The following is a 12,185-nucleotide window of genomic DNA, read 5'->3' on the forward strand; positions in this document are numbered from 1 at the left end:
GGAGCCTTCTGTTTTAGCTTGTCTAAACTGCACAGGCGTGCACTGTTATCACCGACGATGGCTAAAGGCCATCTCGACCCACAGCTGTTTCTGCAAAGCGGCTGTTCACAAAGAGGTTCTTTTCTGAGGTGGAGTCAAAGCAGAGAGTGGAACCCACTTGCTGGCCACACGAGTCACTGAGAAAGCCAAGGAGTCCCTTCGGCCTTTGTCAGGTAAGCGTAAAAACGCCCCCCCCCCATTGTCTGGTAAAGACGGAGAGCAATTCCCGTCTCTGTTGGGATGAAAATGTCGCTGGCTTAAAACGTGCCTTTCAGCTGGGCTCTTAACCTAACCTACTGGAAAGAGCTGCGTGCTTCGCTCTGGGCCTTAACACAGCATGGCATGTGGCGAAATCCGAATAGTGTTGGGCTCAGCGGCTGGCCTCTTGGACATGGGGCCAATTCAGAGAGCCATTCCCCCCGCCCCCCACTTCCACTGGCACCTCTTTAAATGGACAAGGCTGCGTGGCTGAAAAGCAAGACTGCCAGCTGGAAGCCACCGTTCTTTGCAGTGGGAATCCTGCCGGTAGCTCAACGTAAGTCTTGTTCAGGAAGTCTGCTGCCAACGCACTGCAAAAAAGGAGGCCTTCATTGTCCCTAGGACCCTCTTAAGTTTATTCCTGACACTACTGGAAACCCCATAACGTCGGCCAGCCACCTTTCCCACACTCTCCTTAACTGTGCATGATGTTTTGGGTGTCTCTAACCCATTGTGGGCTCCTGGGTTCATTTATCGTCTGAATCTGTCCTTATGCGTTGGGATTCTTCTTTGCTAGGAAGCACTTAAGTCTCTCTTAGAGACTACTAAAGGGATTTTTTTAAAAAAAAACTTTTAAGCAGACGCCCATTTTAAAATGTATTGCATCAGCCGCCACTGGTTTTGATCACTTATCTATATCTTCTATTTATTCCCGTGTCCGGTGATGGAAAGCAAGCTGAGATAGCTGGGAGAACTGTACTGTAAAATTAAAAATGCTCTAATCCTTTCATACAATCCCGTGATCCCAAATAAATGGACGTCTTGTGTCTGATTTCACTGGGAATACTCCTTGACATCAGCCAAGGTGAAGAGTGTTCAAAGAAATCCTATTATTTACATCTAGGGCTTTTTTTTGGTAGCAGGAACTCCTTTGCATATTAGGCCACAATGTAACCAATCCTCTTGGAGCTTACAGTAGGCCCTGTTCTAAAAGCCCCATAAGCTCTTGGAGGATTGGCTACATCAGGGGCGTGTGGCCTAATACACAAAGTAGTCCCTGCTACAAAAACAGCCCTGTTTACATCCACTACATCTTCCGACCAAAAAGTGCTACTTCTGTAAGCTTTTAAAAACCTTTTATTTCCAAACAAAAGACCGTTATACAACTGTGTTTAAATAAACACCAACAAAGGAGCGCTACTTAAAAATATTTTTAGTAAAATCGTCTGTGCGACGTGAGTTCAGAACCTTTCGAAACAAGGAGATTCCTAGGGGTGTGACCAAGGCAGGCCAGGGGGGGACGGGTGTCCCCAACGGAAGAGGTAGCAAAACTGCAGTGCTTTTACGGCCACCCGCTAATCAGCGTTCAAGATGAGGCAGACCCCCTGCAGTACCCAGTGGGAAAGATGCCTTGTGGTAAAAAGATCCGCTTCAAAAACGAGGCCCACTCCCATGGCGTTCCTCCGCATGGATGTCGTGTACACGGGTGTCCGGAAGGTGTTCTAAGGGGAAGCAAGCGACAGAGTCAAAAAGCGTTACTGAGCATCATCGAGGGGATCCAAAGTGTCAGCTCGCTGGAACCGCACTGGCTGGCCAAGGAACATCCGTCGCCAAGGGGAGCTGTTATGCAGGGCAGGTTTTTTGCTCTGCAGAACAGAAACGGGGGAAGAGCTCACGACACTCCAGATAGACATACGGCTGCACAAGAAATGGCGCGCTCGTGTAATTACAAATACGACAAGAAGAGAGAAGCGTCTGGTGGTGTTCACTGAGCTCGCTCACAGCTGTGATGTTCTGGTGCGTGTCAGAGCTACGAAGGGTGAGCCGACGAGTGCTGAAAGGCAACAGATTTCTCAGGAAGTGGGGGGGGTGAGGCGGAGGATGACTGCACCTACAGCCCCGTCTGAAATCACGAGACTGACCGTGAAAAGCAGCTGTGCGCGTTTGGTGACAGGAGGGACAAGGTTCCCAAAGGCACTGGTTGCAGGTCCCTTGCCGGTTAAAGGAAGCCCCGAAACCTGCTCTTGGCTGCTCGTACCTGTAGCTTGAGCCGGTGGGCCTCGATGGGGATGATCTTCAGAATGGGCAAGTCGACAACCAGTACTTTGGGTTTGCTCTTGATGAGGCAGCCGTTTTCCAGATCCCAGTCAGCTCCTTCCAGATACAGGCCAGAAACAAAACACCCTGGGGAGAGGGGGGGGAGACCAAAATGACATGATGATGGGGGAAGCCATGCTTTGGTACACGGCTTCTTTTAAGTGGGAATGCCATTCCGGCGGGCTTGCCATCGGGGTGTGCAAACGAGTTCCTGCTGGGCATTGTGTGAAACAATGGTGACGTCAGGGGTGTGTGGCCTAATATGCAAATGAGTTCCCACTGGGCTTTTTCTACCCGCTTTGGTAATGAATACTTTCTAGCGCCTCAAACATGTTACTTCATAAAGCTCACAATGTATTGAATTATAGAGGTTCCTTAAGATACCCTGTACTTGCCGCATAAAGACACTGTGGAAGTTTCTGGCATTTTATTCGAGGAGTGCTCAACTGTTCAGTCGAACGCTGGCCAAATAGTATTGATTTTAAAAAGCGCCACTAAGTCCCAGGTGACTCTCAGCAACGCCAGGTAGGTCCACCTCATGGGATTTTCGAGGCAAGAGATGAGCAGAGGTGGCTTGCCGCATGGAGCTCCAGGCTTTCTTGGGCGCCTCCCCTGCAAGTCCCGGCCCCACGTGTCTTCCACATTCTGACCAGATCAGGCTAATCTGGGGGACGGCGGCTGCCACGTGTCTCTAACAACTGTACCGCCCTCCCTTCCCCAGCGGCGAGTTATACTGATTGCAAAAATACATTGGTCTACCGTTAGGATGAAACAAATTTGAAAAGTTAAAACGTAATTAATTGCTTTCGCTTTTAGCTAAAGTTTCTAAATGTGAACAATTCACGGAACAACGACGTGTGAGTCCCGGGGCACCTCAGAGAGCAACAACATTTAATTCTGGGTCTACGCTTTCGTGCGCAGGTATCTGAAGACGGGGTCATGCACATGAAAGCGCACACCCAGAATTAACCTTTGGCTGGTCTTGGAGGCGCCACTGGAGTCAAACGTCGTTCTGTTGCTTCCAAACAACACGGCTGCCCACCTGGATCTAATTCCTGGAACAGCTTCTGGCTTTTGTACTGGAGCACTAAGCCAGGCACGACACGTAAAATAACAAAGCCAGCAAAACTATTAAGAACCCAAAGTTTGCTGGGAAATGCCTGCAGAAGAAGCTCTGCTTGGTTGCCATGTTTGCTTGTGACTGCTATGGGGCTGGGGGGGCGGGGGGGCTGCCAAAGGGAAGCCCTCACTTTGCTAAGAAAGGATGTGAACTGAAATAGGAAAAGCTGCTACCGACGCAGCTGGGCTCTTGGCTCCAGGCCGTCTTTAATCCGAGGGGAACCTCCCAAAGCTCGAACCGAAGCCCTACCTTGCCCGGGGCGCTCGGTGACTTCGTCAGCCGTCCTGAATTTGGTCACTTGGGTATACAAGGTGGAGCGATCCAGAGGCCAGCCGTTCTTCCTGCAGGTGGCCTGGACAAGCGCCGTGAGGTAAGACTCGGGGATGTGCAGTCCGGACAGCCACATGACGCTGGGCTCGCTCTCCTCCGCCTGCAAAGGCAAACTCCAGGGTTTCTTGGCCAGGTCCAAATAATCACAGGCGCAATCGGCCACTGCGCGACGTAGTGAGTGCTTGTTTGTTAGTTGGATTTCTATCCCGCCCTTCCTGCAAGCAGGCTCAAGGTGGGTTACAACCAGCGTTCCCTCTAAGCTGAGTTAGCGTGAGCCAGCTCACAGGTTTTCAGCCTCCAGCTCACCCATTTTTGTCTTCGCTCCGGAAGGAGGACGCCGGAGCACACTCATTCATGCAGCAGCTCACCACTTTCATGCCAGTAGCTCACAATTTTAATACTGGTAGCTCGCAAAGTAGGATTTTTTGCTCACAAGATTTTGCAGCTAGAGGGAATGTTGGTTACAACCAGGGCTTTTTTTGTAGCGGGAACTCCTTTTGCATATCAGGCCGCACCCCCCTGATGTAGCTAATCCTCCCGGAGCTTACAGGAGGCCCTGTACGAAGAGCCTCTTGGAGGATGGGCTGCATCAGAAGGTGCGGCCTGATATGCAAAGGAGCTCAAGCCCTGGTTTCAACATTTATAGGACATTTGTCCTCTGCCATGTGGATTAAAGTGACAGACGGCAGTGGCAGACCCGAATTCACGTCCCCGTTTTTTGCCAGGGAGCCCCTTGCCTGACCACGATGCCGTCGTGTGCGGCATAACCCACCTCGCAGGATTGTCGTGAAGATAAAACGTAGGGAAGCAGAGAACGTCAGAAGCTCTCCCGAAATAACGGTGCGTTTTAAGCACACTGCATTTCCGTGCGCTTTTTGCTCTTCACGTGGCACACGCGGAGGGCGGGTTGAAATAAACCCCCTCGCCTTTCACTCACCCATGCCGTGTACTGGTTGTGCCTGCTCCGGAAATGGATCATCCAATTGGCCAGGGTTTTCAGGGTGTCGGGAGCCAGCCTTCTCCAGATACTTGGGATCTGCCCGTTAAAAAGAGCCCGGGCCACTTCGTCCAGTTCGTTGCTCATTCCAACCTCTCCGGCCAAGGCCTGGTGGGAGAGGAGTCTTGTTACAGCTCATTGCCCAAGGGGGAGAGGAGTGCCTTATGCTGAATCGGACCCTCAGTCCATCAGAGTCAGTACTGTCTGCTCAGGCTGGCAGAAGCTCTCCAGGGTCTCAGGCAGATGTCTTTCCCCTCCCATCACAGAGCCCTGCCGGAGGGGCGGTGGCTCAGTGGTAGAGCATCTGCTTGGTCCCGGGTTCAATCCCCGGCATCTCCAACTAAAAAGGGTCCAGGCAAGTAGGCGTGGAAAACCTCAGCTTGAGACCCCAGAGAGCTGCTGCCAGTCTGAGTAGACGAGACCGACTTTGATGGATTGAGGGTCTGATTCAGTAGAAGGCAGCTTCATATGTTCAGCACATCCTTTTAACTGGAGAGGCCGGGGACCGAACTTGGAACCTTCTGCCTGCCAAGAAGATGCTTTACTGCTGAGCCACGGAGTGATTACAATGTGGAATTTGCTGCCGGAAGATGTAGTGATGGCCACAGGCATAAACAGTTTTTAAAGGGGACTGATTCACGAAGGATTAGTCTATCGGTGGCTACTAGTCTTGGTGGCTGAGGGGAACCTCCACATCCAGACGCACTAAGCCTCTGAATCCCAGAACCAGGAGACAACCTCAGGGGAAGGCCTCAGCCTCTCTGCCCTGTTGTTGGCTGTCTAGAGGAACTGGTTGGCTACTTTGGGAGACAGGATGCTGGACTAGATGGACCAATGCTCTCATCCAGCAGGGCTCGGGTCACTTTAGGAGACAGGATGCTGGATTAGATGGGCCACTGGTCTCATCCGGCAGGGCTCTGGTCACTGTGGGAAATAGGATGCTGGACCAGATGGACCACTGGTCTCATCCGGCAGGGTTCTGCTTATGTTCTTACGAGATTTCCTTACCCTTTGCAGTTCAGCCAGTGACCTGGTCATACGAATCATGAGCTTGTTAAAGCGTTCCAGTTCCTGTAGGAGCACCACCGTGGTCGGTGTAATGTCTGTCCCAAAACTCTTTCTTATGTGATCAAGGTCAAAGACAGCAGGCATCTTGGTCTCTATGTCCTTGGCCACTTGCCCAATGTATTCGTCTCGACTGATCCCGGTACCCGATTCACCTGAAATAAAACCAGTTTTAGAGGTTGAAAGAGCCCACATTAGACTCTGATGTTTGCACAAAATCCAACACGGCAAATGTTGGACTGTTGGGCTGATTTTAAGAAAGAGCTTCCAGTTCAATTTTTCCACTGCAATTCCAAAGCAGAATTTTATCTTTCTAAATCCACTGTAGTCAATGGGTTGAAGAGTGCACTATCGGTTACCAAAATCGATTCTGTTTTAAAGGCATATTCACAAGACCATTTAATATATTACATTTGGCTCATGTAATCCTTAATCTACTTCAGACGTCTGAATAGGTCTGAAAGATGAGTTGTCCTATAAAATTCAATACTCAGGATATAGCGGTGGGAGAAATCCCCTCTCCCCGCCCTCCATTTTAGATCCACCCATAAATTTCTCATGATCACATAACTGGATTAGAATCGCCCTCTAAGGGCACTTGGAGAGATTAGTCCAAAAAGGGGATGTCTTTTTGGAAGAGAGGATACACTCTAGGGAACACATTAAAACAATTTGCTAATAGGGGTGAGTGGTTCCTATTAAGGATCCTTTTCCAAGGTTTCAAGGTGATGTTCTGTGCCGGGAAGGACGGAAGTGGAAGCTTTCGATAGAGTTTTAGGACTTCAGCTGTCATACCTGTTTGTGGTTGGAGCTCCAAAAGGTGCGACCACATATCCCGAGCAGCCTGCGTGTAGTATCCAATTTCTGCGTTTGAATGGAGGCCGAACACTTCTGGAGTGTTAGCGAGAGGAAGGGACTCTATCTCTTCTGTATAAAGAGAACACGAAAGGAAGGGCTGTGGGTCAGTGCACACGTGCATTCATCCAGAGTCTGAAGACCAGACGGATGAAAGAAAGGCCAGTTTGGTGTGGAGAGCCAGTAGTGGTTAAGTGTGCGGACTCTTATCTGGCAGAACCGGGATTGATTCCCCACTCCTCCACTTGCACCTGCTGGAATGGCCTTGGGTAAGCCATAGCTCTGGCAGAGGTTGTCCTTGAAAGGGCAGCTGCTGGGACAGCCCTGTCAGCTCCACCCACCTCACAGGGTGTCTGTTGTGGGGGAGGAAGGGAAAGGAGATTGTGAGCCTCTCTGAGCCTCTGTCCTTGAAAGGGCAGCTGCTGGGAGAGCCCTCTCCAGCCCCACCCACCTCACAGGGTGTCTGTTGTGGGGGAGGAAGGTAAAGGAGATTGTGAGCCGCTCTGAGACTCTTGGGAGTGGAGGGCGGGATATAAATCCAATATCTTCATCTACCTCACAGGGTGTCTGTTGTGGGGGGGAAGGTAAAGGAGGTTGTGAGCCGCTCTGAGACTCTTCAGAGTGGAGGGCAGGATATAAATCCAATATCTTCTTCTTCTACATGTGAGGCAGTGGCTCCGTGGAAGAGCATTTGCTTTGCACACGGAAGGTCTCAGGTTCAGTTCCTGGCAAATGCAGGAACTGGGTCATGTAGAAAGTGATTTGTTAAATCTCTGCTTCTGAGACTCTGGAGAGCTGTTGCCTGTCTGGGTAGACAATACTGACCTTGAGAGATACCAGTCTGACTCAGTAGAAAACAGTTTAATGTGTCTCAAAAACAGGACAAGAAATCAGATTCTGTTTCTGATTAAATGAAAGCAGTCGCATTCAGGAACTCTATAAGTCTGACTTGAGCTGCAGGGTTTTTTGAGAACTTGCAAAATGCATAATTCACTTTAAAAAAAAATTCATTTCGTATCAACGCTAAAAATGAGAGGTGGTCTTGAGAAATACTAGAGCAGGAATGCAAAGTTTCAATTTCGTCATCATTTTTTTTGCTTTTCAATTAGCTTCAGTACCCTACAGCAGGGGTGGCCAACAGTAGCTCTCCAAATGTTTTATGCCTACAACTCCCATCAGCCCCAGCCATTGGCCATGCTGGCTAGGGCTGATGGGAGTTGTAGGCAAAAAAAATATCTGGAGAGCTACCGTTGGCCACCGCTGCCCTACAGAAATCATGCAATTCCCCTCATTTTAGGTAACCAATAACCCATTAAAAAGCAGGGGCAGAGCCTTAAGGGGAAAAGAACACAAGAAAACCTCTTTACCACGGCTTCTGGAGCAATGCAAAATGAAGCATCCTTCAGCTCTCTCTAGGATGCACATGTCACACCTTAAATGATCAGGTGTGACTTCAGCCATAGTGGGCAAAACCAACGGGACATACGCTTCAGACAGAAGCTCCAAAATATCCATATCTGATGAGAAGCACTTGGTCTAGCTGCCGAGTCACGGCAGATTGAGGAAGAAGCCGGGTGGTGGAAAGCGCTGTCAAGGTGGTGTGCCATCGCCTGCCTTTGCATAGCAACCTTGAACTTCCTTGTCAGTCTATCATCCAAGAACTAACCAAGGCTGCATAAATCGATGGTGCAGCCTCATTTGGAGTACTGTGTGCAATTCTGGTCGCCGCACCTCAAAAAGGATATTATAGCACCGGAAAAAGTGCAGAAAAGGGCAACTAGAATGATTAAAGGGTTGGAACACTTTCCCTATGAAGAAAGGTTGAAACGCTTGGGGCTCTCTAGCTTGGAGAAACGTCGACTGCAGGGTGACATGATAGAGGTTTACAAGATAATGCATGGGATGGAGAAAGTAGAGAAAGAAGTCCTCTTCTCCCTTTCTCACAATACAAGAACTCGTGGGCATTCGATGAAATTGCTGAGCAGTCGAGTTAGAACGGATAATCACCCTTCTTCACCCAAAGGGTGATTAACATGTGGAATTCACTGCCACAGAAGGTGGTGGCATCTACAAGCATAACCAGCTTCAAGAGGGGATTGGATAAACATCTGGAGCAGAGGTCCATCAGTGGCTCTTAGCCACAGTGTATTGTTGGAACTCTCTGTCTGGGGCAGTGATGCTCTGTATTCTTGGTGCTTGGGGAAGCAAAGTGGAAGGGCTTCTAGCCCCACTTATGAACCTCCTGATGGCACTTGGGGTTTTTTTTTTATTTTGACCATTGTGTGACACAGAGTGTTAGACTGGATGGGCCATTGGCCTGATCCAACATGGCTTCTCTTATGTGACACAGAGTGTTGGACTGGATGGGCCATTGGCCTGATCCAACATGGATTCTCTGATGTTTTTATGTGACACAGAGTGTTGGACTGGATGGGCCACTGGCCTGATCCAACATGGCTTCTCTGATGTTCTTATGTGACACAGAGTGTTGGACTGGATGCGCCATTGGTCTGATCCAACATGGCCTCTCTTATGTTCTTATGTGACACAGAGTGTTGGACTGGATGGGCCACTGGCCTGATCCAACATGGCTTCTCTTATGTTCTTATGTGACACAGAGTGTTGGACTGGATGGGCCATTGTCCTGATCCAACATGGCTTCTCTTAAGTTCTTATGTGATACTGTTGGACTGGATGGGCCATTGGCCTGATCAAACATGGATTCTCTTATGTTCTTATGTGACACAGAGTGTTGGACTGGATGGGCCACAGGCCTGATCCAACATGGCTTCTCTTAAGTTCTTATGTGACACAGAGTGTTGGACTGGATGGGCCATTGGCCTGATCCAACATGGCTTCTCTTATGTTCTTACGTGACACAGAGTGTTGGACTGGATGGGCCATTGTCCTGATCCAACATGGCTTCTCTTAAGTTCTTATGTTACTGTCAGAGATCTAATGAGGTCATATTAGCACAGGCCAGGGCACAAGGGCTACAATCCACCAGACAGCTATGCTTGCACACAACCATCCAGTGGGACGGTATATACTTGAAAAGGGCAGGAGCCCCGAATGTCTACATACAACTGCTGGAAATGATGGTCTGCAAATGGGGTGGAGTTTGCAGAGGCAGTCACTGCCTTTTCTTTCCCACTGCAGCCCCCTGAGCTTCTGCTCCTGAGACCCTTGAAAGCCAGGGGGCAAAGCGCTCCCATGGTGTCTAGTCCACTCATAGTTCACTAGATCTGTGATGATATGCTGTTGGCTCCTGAAGAGATAAAATGCATCTCGGAGCCATTATAGTAAACTAGGCTTTGAAACCCAGATGCATGATCCCTGTGGGGCTGGAGGGCAGCCACCTGGCAGAAGGTGTGCATCTGGTCCGTGAACCTCGGCATGAGCTACTCTGAGTCACTGATACGAGGCAGACAGAAGGACTAAATGACACTTTGGCTTACCGACAAACTCATCCTTCGTAGTCCCTTCGGGGATTCTGTAGTCAACGTCGTCGTTGCAGAAAAAATGAAAGGGCTGGAAGGTGTCAAAGATGAAATCCCCCAGATACTCATCCATGTAGATGGTCAGAATGCGCCGGTCAAAGCTGTCGATGGCACGTCCCCCGTACATCACCTGGAAATCGACAGAGCGAGGGAACCTTTAGGGAACGCTAAGAAAGCGATTCTGAGTGGGCCTACTCAGAATTCTACCCAGGTCTATTCAGTGGGGCCTGCTCCCAGGAAAATGTTCTGAGGATTGTGCACTGCAAGGCACATGGACTATTGTGTCACTCAGGGCTCTTTCGGTAGCAAGAACACATCTTCATATTAGGCCACACCCTCTTGAGGTAGCCAATCCTCCTGGAGCTTACAGTAGGCCCTGTACTAAGAGCCCTGTAAGCTCTTGAAGGATTGGCTACACCAGGGGTGTGTGGCCTAATATGCGAAGGAGTTCCTGCTACAAAAAAAGCCCTCACGTGAACTTTCCTTGGGTGCCGCCCTGAACCCACTATGCATAAGACATGGCTGTCAGGCTACAAGAGCCTTCTACCCATTGTCCTCTGCTACTGCGGCATGGGATAGCACCATCTTTTCTTTCTTTCTTTTTTAAGGATAGCCTTTTAGCGCTCTTGAGTCCAGAGAAAAAGTCTGACGTACCACATATCATGAAAACTGAGAAGGCAGAGGAGGCAAGCACAAACTTAAGAACATAAGAGAAGCCATATTGGATCAGGCCAATGGCCCATCCAGTCCAACACTCTGTGTCACACAGTGGCCAATATATGTGTCTGTGTGTATACACACACACACACATATATATATACTGCTCCATATTTTTATATATATATACCTCTGCTCCATATTTTTATCCAATCCCTCTTAAAGCTGGCTATGCTTGTAGCTGCCACCACCTCCTGTGGCAGTGAATTCCACATGTTAATCACCCTTTTGGTGAAGAAGGACTTCCTTTTATCCGTTTTAACCTGTCTGCTCAGCAATTTCATTGAATGCCCACAGGTTCTTGTATTGTGAGAACGGGAGAAAAGGACTTCTTTATCTACTTTCTCCATCCCATGCATTATCTTGTAAACCTCTATCATGTCACCCCGCAGTCAACGTTTCTCCAAGCTAAAGAGCCCCAAGCATTTTAACCTTTCTTTATAGGGAAAGCGTTCCAACCCTTTAATCATTCTACTTGCCCTTTTCTGCACTTTTTCCAATGCTATAATATGCTTTTTTGAGGTGCGGTGACCAGAATTGTACACAGTATTCCAAATGAGACCGCATCATCGATTTATACAGGGGCATTATGATACTGGCTGATTTGTTTTCAGTTCCCTTCCTAATAATTCGCAGCATGGCGTTGGCCTTTTTTAATTGCAATCGCACACTGTCTTGACATTTTCGGTGAGTTATCTACCACGACCTCAAGATCTCTCTCTTGGTCAGTCTCTGCCAGTTCACACCCCATCAACTTGTATTTGTCGCTGGGATTCTTGGCCCCAATGTGCATTTCTTTGCACTTGGCCACTCTGAACCGCATCTGCCACGTTGACGCCCACTCACCCAGCCTCAACAGATCCCTTTGGAGTTCCTCACAATCCTCTCTGGTTCTCACCACCCTGAACAATTTAGTGTCACATTTACTTCACATTTACTGTTGCTTTAAAAGTTCACTTTAAAAATTAATACAGAAGGCAGCTGCCAGATGTCAGGCTTTCCTCTGCTGCGATAACATCCTTTGTTTCTGAAGAGACGAAAGGGCATAGGCCCCAGAAGCCTCGACAGATGGAGCGCACCCCCGGGCTCGCCCTTCAAGCCCACCACGCCCGAGGCTTCTTTCGCTCCTCGCCGCAGAGCACTCGCTCACCTCTCCGATGAGATACTTGAGGCTCCCCCATGGGATCCTGTCGTCGTTTTGCTGGTATGCTTTGGTCAAGTAAGTATTGAGGATTTCCATGCAGACCTAGGTGGTTGTTGGAGTGGG

The 12,185-nt window shown here is 49.2% G+C and overlaps 1 protein-coding gene across 1 annotated transcript in view; it reads right to left on the reverse strand.

The window, feature by feature from the left end:
• Positions 1-1,356: 1,356 nt before the first annotated feature.
• DNAH10 (dynein axonemal heavy chain 10) overlaps positions 1,357-12,185 on the reverse strand; it is a 168,862-nt gene continuing 158,033 nt past the window's right edge. Inside the window, 8 exon segments of the mRNA XM_060249163.1 lie at positions 1,357-1,739; positions 2,276-2,421; positions 3,704-3,884; positions 4,722-4,889; positions 5,790-6,001; positions 6,642-6,773; positions 10,160-10,331; positions 12,069-12,164. Of these exon segments, the coding sequence (XP_060105146.1) occupies positions 1,593-1,739; positions 2,276-2,421; positions 3,704-3,884; positions 4,722-4,889; positions 5,790-6,001; positions 6,642-6,773; positions 10,160-10,331; positions 12,069-12,164 (1,254 nt within the window). The 3' untranslated portion in view covers positions 1,357-1,592.

The sequence above is a fragment of the Heteronotia binoei genome, chromosome 11 (genome assembly GCF_032191835.1).
Source record: "Heteronotia binoei isolate CCM8104 ecotype False Entrance Well chromosome 11, APGP_CSIRO_Hbin_v1, whole genome shotgun sequence".
NCBI classification, from domain to species: domain Eukaryota; kingdom Metazoa; phylum Chordata; class Lepidosauria; order Squamata; family Gekkonidae; genus Heteronotia; species Heteronotia binoei.